At 45.2% G+C, this 17,413-nt stretch overlaps 1 protein-coding gene across 1 annotated transcript in view; it reads right to left on the minus strand.

Moving 5' to 3' along the window:
• The window catches only part of LOC134612794 (E3 ubiquitin-protein ligase TRIM32-like), a 43,984-nt gene that overhangs the window by 8,392 nt on the left and 18,179 nt on the right, over positions 1-17,413 (minus strand). The window contains exon 2 of the mRNA XM_063457239.1: positions 9,213-9,752. Within this exon, the coding sequence (XP_063313309.1) occupies positions 9,213-9,746 (534 nt within the window). The 5' untranslated portion in view covers positions 9,747-9,752. The remainder of the gene's footprint in view (positions 1-9,212; positions 9,753-17,413) is intronic.

Below are 17,413 nucleotides of genomic sequence, written 5' to 3' on the forward strand. Positions count from 1 at the left end.
CCTTGATCTCTGAAATTCTCCTAGCGGAAGTAATTGCTACTAAGAACAATGTTTTGTAAGTTAGGAGGACAGCATCCAAATTCTCAAGAGGAACGAATAGATCCTCAGACAGGTAGTCGAGAACAAGCGGAAGGTCCCAAGGAGGGGTAGTGGATCTCGAAGGCGGTCTCAACTTGAAAGCTGCCTTGAAGAATCTGGAGATCAATGGGTCTGATGACCAAGAGGTGTTGCACAAAGCTGACAGGGCCGAAGACTGAACTTTAAGAGTGCTGATGCTAAGACCCTTATCCAGACCTTCTTGCAGGAACTCCAAGATTTCAGTGTTGCGAGGGCGTATGAAGTCAACTCGCTTGGCCGAAGCCCATTCCTGAAACACATCCCAGATTCTATGGTAGCATGAAGACGTAGAAGCCTTCCTTGAGTGTAAGAGAGTATTGACCACTGCTTCTGAAAGGCCTAATTGTTGAAGTCTTTCTTTTTCAAGACCCACACCCCCAATTTGAGGTGTTCCGGATGAGGATGGGATATTGGACCCTGCGTTAGCAGATCCTTCAAAACAGGCAGGGGCCGAGGCTGTTCCTGGCTCAGCGTTGACAGTAGGGGAAACCACGGCCTTCGAGGCCAAATCGGGATTACGGCAATAACCGTTTTCCCTTCTGCCCAAACTTTTCTCAGGAACCTGGGTATCATGGGTAGGGGAGGGAACGCATACCCCAGATCGAACGACCAAGGAAGAGATAGAGCATCCTGGCCCAGTGCCTGACTCTCTGGGTGGAGGGAGAAGTAATTCTCCACCTGGCGATTCCTGAACGAGGCCATCAGGTCGATCTGGGGCATGCCCCACCGACGGGTGATCCAAGCAAAAACTGACTGGTGAAGTTTCCATTCTCCCGGGAGAATTTCTGATCTGCTGAGAAAATCCGCCGCTACGTTCTCCGAGCCTGGGAGATAGATAGCCTTCAGTCCCTGGAGATAGGTCATGGCCATCACCATTAGAGGAGCTAGCTCTTTTAAGAGCCGCTTGCTCCTTGTGCCTCCCTGTTTGTTTACATAAGAGGCCACCGCTCGGTTGTCCGTCTTGATCAACACCCAGGAATTCCTGATCTTCGGAAGGAACACCTGAATGGCCTTGGAAACAGCTCGCAGTTCTCTTAGGTTCAAGTGGAGCCGACTTTCTTCTCGAGTCCACCACCCCTGAGTCCATGAGGAATCGAGGTGGGCACCCCAACCAGAAGAACTGGCATCCGTCGTAATAACGGTCCACGGAGGTTCTTCCAAGGGAAAACCCTTTGCTAGGTTCTTCCCGTTCCTCCACCAGTCCAACTCTCTTCTTACTGGCAGGGGCAGAGAAATTTTCTGATCCCAATCCGTTTTTTCTCTGTCGAACTGGAGAAGAAAACAACTCTGTACAGGGCGAAACTTCCATTGGGCCCACTTCACCAAACCTATCGTAGACGTCAAAGAACCCAGGAGACTCATGACTTCCCTTGCCGAGGCCTTTTCGAGAACCTGGAGCTTCTTGACTTTGTCTTGTAACTTCATGACCCTCTCTGGAGACAAAAACACATGAGCAGAAATGGTATTTATCACCGCTCCGAGGAACACGATGGTCTGAGATGGAATCAGGGAGCTTTTTTCTATGTTGAGAAGCCACCCGTGATCTTGCAGGATGTTCATTGCCATTAATGTATGATGCTCCACTATTCCTTGTGAAAGCCCTACGATGAGTATGTCGTCCAGGTAATGGAATATCTCGATACCTCTCATCCTTATGACGGCAATCAGAGAGACAAGGACCTTCGAGAACTGGAAATGTCTTCCTAAAGCCCAGAACCGAAGGAACTGCATGTGATTGCTGTTTACAGGGATTTGGTAGTAGGCGTCTTTTAAGTCTATGGAGGTCATCCAATCTCCTGGTTTTACGCACTTTAGGATAGTCTGTAAGGATTCCATTTTGAATGTCCTTACGTCTAGAAAGGCGTTCACTCCTTTTAGGTTCAGGATGAGACGCCACTTTCCCTGGGGCTTTGGGGCCAAAAACACAGTGGAATACATCCCCTGGAATCTTTCGTGAGAAGGGACTTCCTCCAACACCTTCTGTCCCAACAGAGTGGAAATGCAAGTCCTCATGGCCCTTCGTTTGACACCTTCTGACACTTTTGATTTTCTGAAATGGGCAGCACGTGGACGAGAGGAAAATTCTATCCTGTAGCCTTCTTTTATGATTGAGGTGACCCACTCGTCTGTGACATTTGCGGCCCACACCGGGTAAAAGAACTGCAGTCTTCCACCCACCGTACCCGGATGGGCCCGAGGACCTTCAGAAGGTCTTCCCGGAGGTCCTGGCACCTCTACCTCTGGAAGCCTTATTGGAAGAGGAGTGAGAGAAGGACTTCCACGAAGAGTTCCTGGAATACTCCCTTCCGGGCTTGTAGCTTCTACTGTCCCGAAAGGACCGATCCTTAAATCGCCTGGTTTTCCAGGAGGAGGAAAAACCCTTTCTGCTGACTTGTGGAAGAAACGCTTTTTTCCCATCAGCCGCTTTCTGAATGGCATCCTCCAGGATCTTACCAAACAGGAGGTCCCCTTGGAACGGTAGACCACACAAGGACGCTTTGGAGGCATAGTCCGCCCCCCAGGAATGAAGCCATGAAGCCCTTCTGGAGGCCACCGATAGGGCCATACCTTTGGCAATCATGCGAGTGATGTCCAGGGAGGCTTCAGAGCAAAATTCAGTAGCAAGGCTCAAATCCTTGAGACTTCCCAGGAGATGTTCTCTACGGACACCTTGATCAATATCTTCCTCCAAATTAGCGAGCCAAACTCGTAAGGCCCTGGAGAGAGTGGTCAGCGCCACTGCCGGATGAAGGGCGGAGCCTAGCGCCAGATAGGCTTTAATTAGGTCACCATCCATACGCTTTTCCATAGGTTCTCTTAAGTATGCCATGGAGTCTATAGGAAGCGTGGTCTTTTTAGCCATATGGATCACTGCGGCATCAACCTTGGGAACCGAATTCCAAAGGCAGCAGTCCATGGTAGAATAAGGATAAGTCCTTGTGAATTTGTTTTTCAAGGTGGACTTCCTCTCCGGCTTATTCCACTCCTGAAGGATCATGTCCTTTATAGCGGAATGCACTGGGAACGTTGGTCTATTAGGTTTCAGATCCTCAAAAAACCTGTCAGCCTCTCTCAATTCAGACTTTTCTTCCGTGAGGCTAAGAGTGTCTCTGAGGAGGGTAATAAGCCGATCTACAGATTTAGAGTCCAGAGACCTGGAGGCATAGTCAGCCTCCTCCTCCCCCTCATCAGAGACCTCCCACAGGTCCGGATCCTCCTCAGAGCTGGAAGACTGAGGTTCCGCTCTGCGTCTCTTAGGAGGGCCACCACATCCCGTGGTAGACTTAAAGCCCTCAGCAATTGCACGGGAAATCCAGAGCTTAAGGTCATCCTGCGGTGAAGTCTTACTGGGGACACTAGCCGCCTCCGACAAGCATTCCCTGCAGAGGTTCCTTCCAGGTGGAGCAGGTGATGAGCAATTAATGCATTTATTGGACTTTTCCCTTGATTTCCTCGCTGGGGAATCCAGATGCTTGCTGGGGCTGAAATAAAGCCATATATGACATATATTACAGGCTTAGTTTGGCACTCTTTTTAACAACCCCCCCCCAATAGAAAAATTGAATGGCTCACCTATGTTTTCTAGAGAGGGATCTTGCAGAGGCAGAGGGGGAATCCATACTACAAGGGAGAACCAAAGGGAAATTCAACACACAATACCTAACCAAAAGGTCAGAGCAGACTGACCAGCAGAGAGAGAAAATAAAATAAACCTTAAACAAGAATTATCAGGAATCCTACCTTATAATGACACAAAAGTCCTCCATGCAGCCAAGAAACAGCAAAGGGCGAACTGCAGGGGAGCCAGGAACGAGATCGCTCGAACAGCTGATGCAGCGCACATCAGACTGTCAGAATCTGCCTGTTTAAATAGAGCCGGGGAAACCATCCGGTCCGCGCATGCGCAGACCGCTGGAACGCACGCCGTGCGTTCCAAACGCTCGCGGCCAAGGAAAATCACTTCCGGGTTCGCCGGATCCGGCTGCGAGCACCAGCCTGTCTGCTGGAACGCAAACTGTGTCCCAGCCTGCGACGCCCGAACCCCCAGGAAGCCCCAGGCAGTCGGGGAATAGCCCCATGGGCCAGAAGGCATAGCCACCAATCCAGGAGACCCCACAGGGAACCGGACAACACACCAAACCACAGGTAGGACCACTCCAGGGCCCCATAGTATGGATTCAAAGAACTGCCAGAAATAGGTGCGGGGGGGGGGATTTTGGACCCCAATTAAGAGGGGCAAGCTGATAACAAGGGGAATTTTTAAGGAAGACCAACCCCATCAGACAAATAGAAAACCAGTGTCTCCCTCAGAACACCTAAATCCCACGCAGCGGTTCAGTACTTACACAGAACCTGACCCAGTTAGTCCTGCTCATGCAGGCTGTTTACTGGGGCCTTCAAATGAAGAGAGGCTGAACTTCATTTGGAACGAACCCACGACAAACGCAGGAAGGCGGCCATAAAAGAAAAAGTTAAAAGTCCTGTAGAACTTGCTAAGGACAGGAAAAAAGACTGTGGTGTAAGGGGAGGAGGGACTCTTTATACCTATCAGTCTAATTAATTAATCTAATTAATTCCTGTCCTGTGACTGCTAAGGGAGGAGCTACCCATAAGTGATGCTGCCATGATTAGCCAGGAATGTGATTTTTGAGAGACAGAGATCTAAAAATAAATTGGAGAGAAGCTGTAATAAAAATCTTTGAATTTAAAAGAGGTGTGAGTGCACCATACCTCCTAACTGTCCCTATTTAGGAGGGACAGTCCCTATTTTGATCCCAAATACCTCTGTTCCTCTTTTCTATCTTAATGTCCCTCTTTTCTAGGAGCTCCATATTGTTATGGTGTCCGAGTGCATAACAGATCTCCACAGCAATAATCATTCACTGCAATAAAAGTGTTTAGAAATCAGTCGGTGTAAATAAAGATACATTGTTCTTATACTAAATTACATTATTTTATATTACATTATTTTAGTTGCATAAATTGTTATTAGCAAGTCACCAATAATTTCTTTGGTATACTAGAATTGAGTTACTTATTCAAAGTGCATCGCATTCAAACAGTCCATAGGAAAGCATTTTTCAATGCTTTGCTATGGGCGTCCAGCATCTTCTCACTGTGATTTTCACAGTGAGAATTGTGAGACAGCCACTAGAGGCTGGATTGACCCTAGTGTAAACATAGCAGCAGGGTTAACCCTAGATGGACCTGGCAACCAGATCACTTCATTGAGCTGAAGTGGTCTGGGTGCCTATAGTGGTCCTTTAATTCATATAACTTGCTGCTCACTAGATATCGGTGCATTCTAGATAGATACACATAACAGGTTTCTATCTGCCCAGCATGCCTTCTGCCTATCTATTCACACACAACTGTATATGGTGCGTATCACTGGTTTCCCCTTTAGAAATGACGTTCTCCAAATAGTTGTAATGTTTGCTCAGTGATTTCTAGTATAACTCTTACTTTGCATAGGCAGATATGTTGTGCCATGTTCAAGCTGACATGTCACATTCAAGTGTGTTTAGTTATATGTATGACTATACCCTGTGTCTTCTTGTACATTACTCTTCCAAACTACATACATTTTATATTCATACAATAGGACAGTCTTCTCTGGCAAATTTCCCAAATCTTGCGCTAATGTGAATTTTATTTGCAACAAGAACACAAATAGCTCCTTGAAATGCAACAAGAACACAAATAGCTCCTAGATGAAAAAAACGCTCCATGACCAGTTAAGAAATAACTGTATGGTAATGATTTACTTGGGGAATTGAACAAATATTTTCTTCCATCTTCCATTAACTTTTGTATTGCATCAGTTCTATTTTTAAAAAAACTGCATGTACATTTTGTATTATAAGGTTATATAAGTATATAAGTATATTGCAAACATGTAGAATAGCTTCATACAAAGCTTTAAGAATCCGTTGTTTATTGGAACCAAATCTAGTGTTTGTCTGTGAATTCATGTACGTGGGTCCACCTGGGATTTATAATAAAATCAACATCATCTAGATTGTAAGCGGGCCGTCATCAAAATTATTGGGGCATCTCACAAACTCACTGACTTGTCCCGTTGGCACACACTTTCAGACACACACAGGCTACCAGACAGAGATACTCCAACACATGTCTCTAGATAGAGAAACACATACACAAGATGTAACACAGGTACAGATACAGCTTTGGTACACACACATAACCGGCTACACACAGTGCTAAACACACTACCAACTAAATACATATACATTTGTATACACACTCCCTGCTCAACACATACAGTACTACACATATACAGTATTAACGCATTTATATTTGTTTTTATATCGTTAACATTCAAGTTACCATTTTTGTAGCTGGAAGGTGGCTTCCTTGTCTTGGCTCTTATTTTCCCTTCCTGTACAACTTTCACAAGTGCACAAGAGATATTACTTCCTACCAGCGCTGCTACACAGGAGTGAAGAAGAGATATCCCTGCCCCAGCCACTCTCTGCCCTCCTACTGCTCTACCACCCTCTGCCCCAGGCACCCTCTGCCCTCCTACTGCCCTACCACACTCTGCCCCAACCACCCTCTGCCTTCCTACCACCGCAGCTTAATTGATTGTTACTGGGTGGCCGCGGTTACACTTAGCGGCCGCTAGATGGCGGTGTTCTGGAGCTCCCCGGGCAGCCAGCGCTTTTCTGCCCGGCTTTCATGCACCAAACCCGGACACTTTTACGTGCAGGCACCGCTGAACCTCCAGCCCCTGGTTCTAATTCGTATATATTTAATCGAATGCATGTAAATTCGGTAGTTTATTTTATGTGAATGTTAACCCAGATAGCTATGCCATGGAGCCAAATATCTGGGGATATATTACATGTCTGTGTTTTATGTATAAAAAGTAACTTTGTGTATTTTAAAGTGATAGTCTGTCTTTGTGTCCCCACGTGTGTAATGGAGTTTTGCCTTTGTCCTGGGAGATAATTGAATTACTTCTCCAGGGCAGAGGGGCGGAAGCCAGGATGCATTGTGGGGATGTTTTACTGCGGTATGTCTGTAATTGGTACTTGTCTGTCCGTTGTTACAGTCTTCCATCTGGTCCCCTAGGGGAGTGTCCACCAGGTGGGAGACCTGCATAAATACAGGGGCAGGTAGCCCTCAATAAACAGACCACTGCTTGGCCATCAACACGGAGCCTTGTCTCGTTCTTGAGGGGATTCACTGTATGCTGATAGAGACTGATTGCCAGGAGTGTAAGCTGATGTATGCTTTTCCTGTTCGTCTGCTAGCAGCTATTCGTGAGGTTCCAGTTTGGAGTGCTATTTTGTATCCAGTTCGGGAGTTTGGTGTTCTGCAGTAGCTGTGCCTGTCTCTCAGAAAGGGGCATATCGCCTAAACAGATTTTAACCCCTTGTCTGCTGAAACGGTCCGTTACACTTTTTATTCACAGGACTCTGATGGTTGCTGAACGGAACAGCGCTTCTCTCTCTCCACATTCGGGAACCAGGACATCCAAGCGGTCCAGCCTTCAGCTAGCCCGGAGGTAACCGTAACAGTAACCATACCCCTCAGTCATGTATAAACGATTGTCATAATTGCTAATTAAATTTGTTTATTGCAAATTAAGTTAGTTTGGATATTACGCCATAACTACAGTCAGAGAGATCATGATGCCGTTGCACAGGGAGCCGCAACACTGCAAGCCTCTGAACGATGAATACAGAGACTAGCCCTCTGTATCCAGCGCTACAGTTGTCCTTAAATACAATGACAGTAACTTATACACGCAATGCAACCCCTATTTTTAACTTTAGGTGTTAGTGGGGGCCTTGTGTTTGTGTTTCGCCTAAGGCCTCACAAAGTCTAGAGCCGCCACTGGCCCCCTTTACGTTCTTACTGATACAACAACACACACTGGCAGACACACAGTCATTGGCACATACACTATTTAACTAACACACATTTTCAGTGACGGAAACACACACACACTCACTGACACACACACTCACTGATTTGACACACACTGACATACACTCACTGATAAACACACAATCTCTCTAAATTGACACACTCTGACAGACACACGCATTCACTGACAGACACACACTGATAGACACACACTGACACACTCAGTGACAAACACACACTGACACACACACTCATTGATTTGACATACGCATGCATGCTAACAGACACATACGTACTGAAATACACATACATACTGACACACACACTCACACATTGACACAGACATATACATTCTCTTACACAGACATTTGAAAAGTTTTTTTTTTTTTTTTTTAAACCTACCCAGAATTAAATACCTAGAGATCCCCTCAGTATGTACAATAGTGGCAGACCCAGGTATAATAGTTTAACAATAACACCCAAGAGTATTCTGACCTGCAGCCCCCAGCCTGGATAGCGCTCATTTAGCAGCTGCTCTCCACCAATCATTGCCTGCTAAACCACATGGCCCTCAGGTACCGCTCCCCTCCTGCGAGGATAGGGGACAGGAATAGAACACAGCCTGAGAGGACAGGGGGCCGAGATATAAAACAGCCTGAGAGGACAGGGGGCCGAGATATAAAACAGCCTGAGAGGACAGGGGGCGGAGATATAACAGCCTGAGAGAACAGAGGGCAGAGATAGAACGCAGTTTGAGAGGAAATGAGGCGGAGATAGAATGCAGCCTGAGAGGACAGGGGCCTGGATAGAGTGAAGTCTCTGACTGAATGGAGAGGGAGAATAGAACTTGCAAGCTAGGAATGGGTGGCGAGGGCAGAATGCAATAATCTCCACCCCTTAAAAACTCACTCACTAAGAGGCATTGTCACTCGTTTGGCAGACGTTCTGCACACATTGGGCAAGTCTATGAAGAAGGCATGGTTAGTTGCCAAGGTGACAGCAGGCAGTAAGCGCCACTAGACAGAACATGCAGGGGTCGACAGGGCAGCTGGGCACACTGGAGTGACTGGCCGGTGCGCAGCTGCGACCCCTGCGACCATGGTAGTTCCACCATTGTCAAGAAATATTCTGTATTGGCCGAGCTAAACTCTCATAGTCTAGTGGGTGCAATAAAAGGTAATCTTTAAGTGCAATACCTCAGTAACTGCAATATACTCAGGTCGTTGAAGTCCATCGATAACATTGGTCTTCAAAACAGCATTCATCCTCCAGTCCACCGCAATGATGTGTATTTTACCTCCATCTGTCCAGTCAGTTACTGCAATATTATTGGATTTTAACACAGCCAGTCCATAGGAGTGTTTCCAATCTGCCTTTGATGACTTAAGAATGTGGATTAGTTCACCTTCCCTAGAGAACACTTTAATACCTTTAGACCCGTCAGTGACCAGAATAAGTCCTTCACTAGTGCATGCCACATCTCCAAGACATTTGGTGCTTTCTGAGCCATATGCAAATGTGTGTTTATGGTGACCCTCTTCAGAGAAAATTTGTATTTGTTGGTTGCCAGAGTCTTTAACGGCAAGATCGCCTTCCGAGGTATTTGATACACTGGTTGGCCAAGTAAATTTCCCAACCTCTGAGCCAAATCCTCCAAGTTGTTTGACTAATGTGTTGTAATATATTCTTTGTATTCCAGAAAGTTTCCAGTCCTTATTAAATCTGTGCATGGTTTTCTAGAGAAAGCAAGACAGGACTAATTAGTTTGAAGTACATAGTATAACACACCCTAAGAAATTGCGCATTGTAGCAATATTGACAACTGTTGCAAGTTATTCACTTAATATTTCACTTAAGGTTTAGCAATTTATGTGACAGGATAAATGTTCATTCTTAAGAGAATTGTTCACAGTTCAAGGTTAAATCTTAAACACTTTAAACATCAATCAGATCAAAATGTCAACATTTTTATTTGTATTAACCACTCATGGCTTTCTAGTAAAACAAGCCATATAAAACCTGTTGTACAGGGGCTCACTGGTTCTGCCAAACATTTGAGAACAAAAGAATCACTAGATTTTTAGGATAATAGCATTTAATCTGCACTACAATCTTTCCAATAATTTTGTTTTAACTCAAACTCAAGCGCTGAGCGCTTCCCTCCTGTCAGCCCCTCTCCTCATGCTGCGCCCGGGCAGTGCGCCCTCATGGACGCACCAGCCCGGTCAAAGCTGCAGCCTCCTGAGGCTCTCTGCAGAGCGGCTGCAGCATGAGGGGGGCCGGCAGAGCTGGGGGGGATTTCCCCATAACCTGTCCCCCCCGCATGATTTGCTGGGGGGGATGCATCCTCCCCATCCCCCCGGTTCCTACGCCCATGAGTGTAGCCGCTAGCCATGTCAATTGTCTAATTAGTCTTGTGATAGTGAGTGATGAGAATATGCCCTTATTTATGATGTCACTGGCCGCTTTGTGATTTCAAATAGGGTAGATTTCAAATAGAGCTTATGTAGGTCACGGGTCTCAACTGGCCAAGAATCTCTGAACAAGGAGTCACCAAGTTAGCTGCAAACCCTGTATGGGCTGCAGCATTAGTCCATATGACTGGGGATGTTCAGAGATGGGGGGGGGGGAATAACTTCACCTTACCATTCCATCAAGATAGAAAACTAAGCCACATGCGTAGGTCTGCTATAGCGTGTGTATCTAGGGGAACCGTACACTAGTCAGTATGGCTTGTTACAAGATCGAGTCTAGATGAATTCCTGGGAAAGTAAGATTAGTCGTAGGGGCATCTGTTTGTCCTGAGAAGTGTAACACCCATAGTTGAACTAGAGCTATTGTCTTATGAATGCTAATAGGTGTGCACTGAGGCTTTCTATAGTGAGTAAGTCATTTAGATAATGTATAACTGATAGGCATTTGGAAATGTTGAGGAGCAGCCAACATAACGTGTCAGCAAGCACGTTGAATAATTTTGGACCACCCTTAGCACCAAAAGTCAATCATGTGGCAAAGTAGTATTTGTTCTTCCACAGTATGCCATGTACGTGACAGTGACGGATGTATGGGTAAAAGCTTGAAGGCATTGGAAACATCAGTTTTCCCTAACCAGGCTCCTACACCTTTACACCTGCCTTCAATACAGCATGAATGGCATCATCTACTGTGGTATATTCCAAGGAGAATTTCTCAGAGGGAATCAATGAGTTGATGCTAGGGGTGGACAATAAATGTGGAGCCGATAATCGTAATTAGTTTATTGTTGAACTTTCCTGTGACTACACTTATGGGATTGGTAAACCACCTTCCTCAAAGCTGGTTTAGAGGAACCCGTTGTTCAATTCTTACGCTAGCCACGCTTTAGTGCTAATGGGGTCAAGTAGGGCAGATTGTAAGTAAGGGTAGTTGTAAACACCAGTGGGGAGTGTGAACAGGCCATTGTAAAAACTGTTGGAGAACTCTATAACCCGAAAGTCGACTAAGTGATGGAAAGGGTGAGCCTGGAAGTAATATGCCAGGTAGTCAATGCAAACTTTGGTTAGTCATTGTTTCAGGTACAGATGATTTAAGACACATAGTTTGTATGTGCCCTGTAACAAATTGAGCAAACGTGCAACAATCTGCACAAGCTAATTACGCAACTGCCCAAATTAAAATTGTTGCAGATTTGAGCTTCCCCAGGTACACTATGGGTCTACCAAATTTGTCTGTAGATCTCTGTGTTTTGCAGCAGAAGAACCAAAGGAAATACTTGTACATGTACTAGTGCCCCGGGTCCACCAACTTATGCAAATATAAATAAGCTCTTAGGAATAAACAGAAGAAGGAAACAGCGCTAAAATAAACCAATACTAAGCTAGGTAATGTAGGAGGCGGCAACCTAGAAATAGGGTTCCCTCTAAGCCCTATAGACAAAGGTAATACACAAGACAAAATAGAAAAAGGTTGCGCCAAAGCTGGCTATGGTACGACTAAAATAAACAAAGTCCAGAGAATAAGTAGTGCCAAAGCAAAGTGTCAAGTTGGGCCTGATGGGGCACCTACGGCTTTTGTGAGGAATATTCTCTCTATGGGTCAAGTGAAGACGGCTTTCAGGATCCGTATGTAAAGAGAGAAAAAGATAATAGTGTAAATACGTCTGATACAAAGTGTTGAATTGCAGGAAGAAGAGATCTATAGTAATCCTACTCATGTGTAGTAGAGCTAAACTAGCTCTAGTGTGGATGGCATACAGCGGTACAATTCCCGCTTGTAGGATACGTAGGGAGGTATTGGTCTTTAAATATGTATGTAGAAACCCCCCCCCCCCCCCACACCTTTTTCCTGCTGGTATACCAATCCCATAAGTGTAGTCACAGGAAAGTTCAACAATAAACTAATTTAAAAAAGACCAATACCTCCCTACGTATCCTACAAGCGTTATAAATAAGCTTTTCCCTATGGTGAGGTAAAGTGGAGCAAATTAGGTCACGGTACAGACCAAAAGTCAGGACAAATTCTGGTATGATGAGTTTGTTGTTGAGTCTGGGGTCTCTGGCTTTCAAAATGATAGAAAGATCACCATAGCAGTATGCTTTATATTCTACTACATTCTGAGAGGCAATGAGCTAGGGAACTAGGTTCACATCCTTGACTTCCAGGATGTCTTTGCATACGGTTGGGGGCACAAGGTGGGAGGGTGTGATGATGTGATCGGAAGTGCTAGGTGTTGGGTTAATGGTGGTGTTATTATCGTGGGAGGGAGCTGGGGTAGGAATTTCTTTGGGTGGGTCGGCTCTCGATGGCTGAGGAGATTCAAAATGTTTTCAGTCTAGTACTGATAGTGTTAATTGAAGCAAGCATGGATGACATGAATCCTTGATTACAGAATAGTTTCTGATTGTAGAACAACTCCTGGCTGAAAAGTACAGGTATAAGTGGTGTATAGTCTATACAATTAACCTTTGCGTGCTGTGGCTTGGAATTGGACCCCCATTTGTTGAAACTAAGCTAGGGATTGTCCAGAAATTTAGGGAATATGGGCTGGATGATTGCAGATTCTTGGTAGGGGTGTATAGACCAGGCATGGTGGAAGGCCTGGCTGGAATCTTGGGTATAGTGAGTACCTTGTCTTGCCCCGGGACTTTAGACATACTAAGAATATAAACATGGGCAGAGATGAGGCCTTTAGTTAGCGATTGCCTGTGTCAACTGGCTCTAGCTAAGCCTGAGTCAAAAAAATTATCTGGACTACAAGGACGATGAGGCTCTGTTAGTGCCAAGAGACGAGAGAGGCTCTATCTATGAGAAGGGCTAAGTAGGTGGGGGGCCACTGAATGATGTGGCAGGAACGTTGGCCTCTCGGTGACTTGTAACAAGACATAATATACATGGGCATGACTTGGTGGTGCGTGGGCCTGGTCTGTTTGGTATTGTATTTGTGAGTAAAACTCACCGGTCAAATGATGATAGTTATTTGTAGCAGCGTAGTAGCTATCTGAGGATAAAATAATGGTTAACCTCTATGAACAAGTACATAAGGTACTGACTGGAGGTGACTATGGAACTGAGTATACCTGTTAACTTGAGTGGAGCAAGGAATCCAATGAATTCTCCTAATTACAGGGAAGGGTAGAGTATGGACAGAAACTTAAGGGAACGTGTGGTGATTCTTATGCATGCATAAATGTACATGCATAGTCGAAGTACGATATACTGCAAGGATTTGCACCTGAGTGTGCTAGAAAAGATTACACCGGGTTTCCGACTACTTAGGCTACTGTTAGCAAAGATGACCACGCCCACCTCAGGGAGAGAAAAATTAATTCTGCACCCAGGCGCCTGTGACCCTAGGATCGGGCCTGTACTGACACACACACACCAAGTGAAGAAAAAACTATCCAACAGGTAGGAAGGTAGGAGAACAATTAATGAAAGCAAATACAAAGAGTTCCTCACAAAGTGCAAACCATTCATATGCCTCAAGATTAGAAAAGACAGATTAGACTTTGACAAAAACATCTAAAAATGCCAGCCCAGTTCTGGAACAACATTCTTTGGATAGATGAAACTAAGATCCACCTGTATCAGAATGATGGGAAGAAAAAAGTATGGAGAAGGCTTGGAACGAGTCATGATCATAACACATGCCACATTATCAGTAAAACATGTTGGAGGCAATATGACGGCATGGACATTCGTGGCTTGCAATGGCACTGGTTCACATTAGTGTTTTTAGTGTGACAAAAGACAAAAGCAGCCAGATGAATTCTAAAGTGTTTAGGGATATATTGTCTGCTCAGATTCAGCCAAATTCAGCGAAGTTCATTGAACGGCGCATCACTTTACAGATGGACAATGACCCAAAACATATTGCGAAAGCAACCCAGGATTTTTTTAAGGAAAATAAGTTTAATAGTCTGCAATAGCCTAGTCACTCACTTGATCTCAACTGGATCGAGCATGCATATCACTTTCTGTAGACAAAACTTAAGGCAGAAAAACCCACAAACAAACAACAACTGAAGACAGCTGCAGTAAAGTCCTAGCAAAGCATCACAAAGGAGGAACCCCAGTGATGTCAATTCATTCCAGACTTCAAGCAGCCATTGCCTGCAAAGGTTTCTCCACAAAATATTAAAAAAATAACATTTTATTTATGATTGTGTTAATTTGCCCAATTACATTTGAGCCCCTTAAACAGTCCCAGTTCCTGGGAACTTTGTATCATAATACAAACATTTCATACAAATAATATAGAAACACACCCTGTGAAGGATTTCCCAGCACCCGTGCGGTTGTTTCCACTCCCTGCTATTCTGTTCACTTGGATTATTTTGTTTCTTTTTCCTCATTCGGTAAAATATTCGTTTTACCGAACAGAGACCACCCTGGGTACCAGTTAGAACATGGAACACTATGTAACTGTACAAAAAACGCAGACTAATTGAATGCTCCTAGGTGGCCGCCATTTCATGCATACGAACGCACCAGTTGAGAACAATGGATGGCGGCCATCTTGTCTCCCGAACACGGCCAGCGGAACCTGGTCGTCGAGTGCCTGGACTTGTTTTGGGCAGACGAACAAGGGGAGCATTGTGCACGAATCATCTTTATTACATCTATGGCAGTTTTCATATAAATCCATCCGAACGGAGACCGGCTCTTGCTACCAATTCTATGGAACTCTTGGTCGGATACAACCTCGTGGCGAGCCAGTCAAACTTCCACGCGGTGCCGTTTTTAAATGTATAAAGTATATTTCTGTAAAATGTGAAATTGTTAACTTTTTCTGGCCAGCAGATAATTGAGTTTAGTATGTTTCCAAAACTCAATTATCTCGCTGGCTCAGAGGAGGAGTTTGATGCTGTATAAATTGAATGCCCTTGCTTCCATTAAACCAGTCTTGTTCCAGCATTAAGCTTTGGCTCATGTGTGGATTATTATGCGATACCAGCGACATTTTACCCTGTGGATTATTGGCGATATTGTTTTATGGGAATAAGGGAATGCTTGACAGTGATACATATTCAGACCGTCACACACCCCTACATACTGACACACACACACACACACACTGAGAGACACACATACATTCACATACACTGACATAAATACTGACACACACACACACACACACACTGAGAGACACACTGACACACATATACATTCACAAACACAGAAAGACATACTGACACACACACACACATAGACTGACAGACATACTGACACACACACACAGACATACTGACACACACAGACTTACTGACACACACACAGTTACACAGGCAGACATACTGATACACACATAGATACACAGACAGACAGACATATTGACATACAATATTGTTCACGGGGTGCATTGCGATCAGGTGGCAGGAGGTGGTGGTTGCCGCATGAAGCAGGCTGATGCCTGTCACAAGGAGCCCAGCAGGTGGCCAGCTGGCCACCTAAGGCACCCCCTGGAATGGCGGTTATGTAGCAAGGCAGGGTAGGCACCTGCTTATCCCAGAGGGCAGGGGCCTACTCTGCAGCAGTATACCGGCTGGCTGAGGAAGGAGGCAGGCAGCGAGGGATCACGGCCTATGCTGATGATCTTCCTGCTCCCTCACGCGCCCTCTGTGTTGATGCCGGGAGCCGGCATATGACGTAATTCTGGCCTGGCATCCCTAAACAGTGCGAGGGAGGAGAGAGGAGCAGGAAGATCATGAAAGTCACTGAACCCCGGGAGGAGGACCAAGAAGACTCCTAAAGGTAGGGGCAACAAACAACACAATTCATTTGTGAGTGTTTGTGCAAGACTGTGTAAGTGTATATGTGTCTATCAGTAAGTGTGTGTGAGTGTGTGTGCGTGTGTCTGTGAGTAAGTGTGTGTCTGTCAGTGTGTGTGTGTGTGTATGTCTGTCAGTGAGTGTGTGTCTGTCAGTGAGTGTGTGTGTATGTCTGTCAGTAAGTGTGTTGTTTTTGTCAGTAAATGTATCTGTCAGTGAGTGTGTCTATCAGTGTGTGTGTCTGTCAGTAAGTGTGTGTGTGTATGTGTCTGTCAGTGTTTGTTTGTGTGTGTATGTGTGTCAGCGAGTGTGCCTGTCATTAAGTGTGTGTCTGTCAGTGAGTGTGTCTGTCTGTCAGTGTGCCTGTCAGTGTGTGTGTCTGTCAGTAAGTGTATGTCAGTGTTTGTGTGTCTGCCAGTGAGTGTGTGTCTGTCAGGGTTTGTTTGTGTGTGTCTGTCAGGGTTTATGTGTTTGTGTCATTGAGAGTGAATCAATGACACAAACAATCAGCAGGACCAGCCTTTGGGGTATGCAGGACCAGCCTTTGGGGTATGCAAGCAGTGCGGTTACGCAGGGCACCCAACACAGCCCGCATGTTGGGGGCACCAGCATATACAATTTAAACCATTCCCAGGTGGTCCACTGGTGCGCACGAGTAGTAGGTGCTGTCAGATCATACCCTCTCTATCATGGTTCTGGCGCTCAGTTAGTGAGTCAGAGAACAGGCTCAGAGATTCTCAGCCTGCGCTCTGACAACATTGAAAGCCGAGCCTTGAAGGAGTGGGTATTATGATCTGAAACAACAGGACGTGCTCTTCCTGCTGTGTTTTGGTGTGTCTCTGTCCATGATGATGTGTGTGTCTGTGATGATTGTGATGGTGTGTGTTAATTCATGTCTGACAAGGTTATTCACTAAAACAATTGTCAGGAATTCAATGCTTCCAGTTTTACTATTCTGAAATCCACTATGAATTCCTGACAATTCTCATTTTTGTAAATAACCTGGTATTTATGTACGTGACTGTGTATGTTGTTATGTGCGTCTGTATGTGACAGTGTGTATCTGTGTATATATGTGAGTGTGCACTCGTCTATGTATGTATGTATGAGATATGATCAGTGGATTTATATGTATGTCTATTGATTTG

This window comes from Pelobates fuscus, chromosome 5 (assembly GCF_036172605.1).
Source record: "Pelobates fuscus isolate aPelFus1 chromosome 5, aPelFus1.pri, whole genome shotgun sequence".
Lineage (NCBI taxonomy): Eukaryota > Metazoa > Chordata > Amphibia > Anura > Pelobatidae > Pelobates > Pelobates fuscus.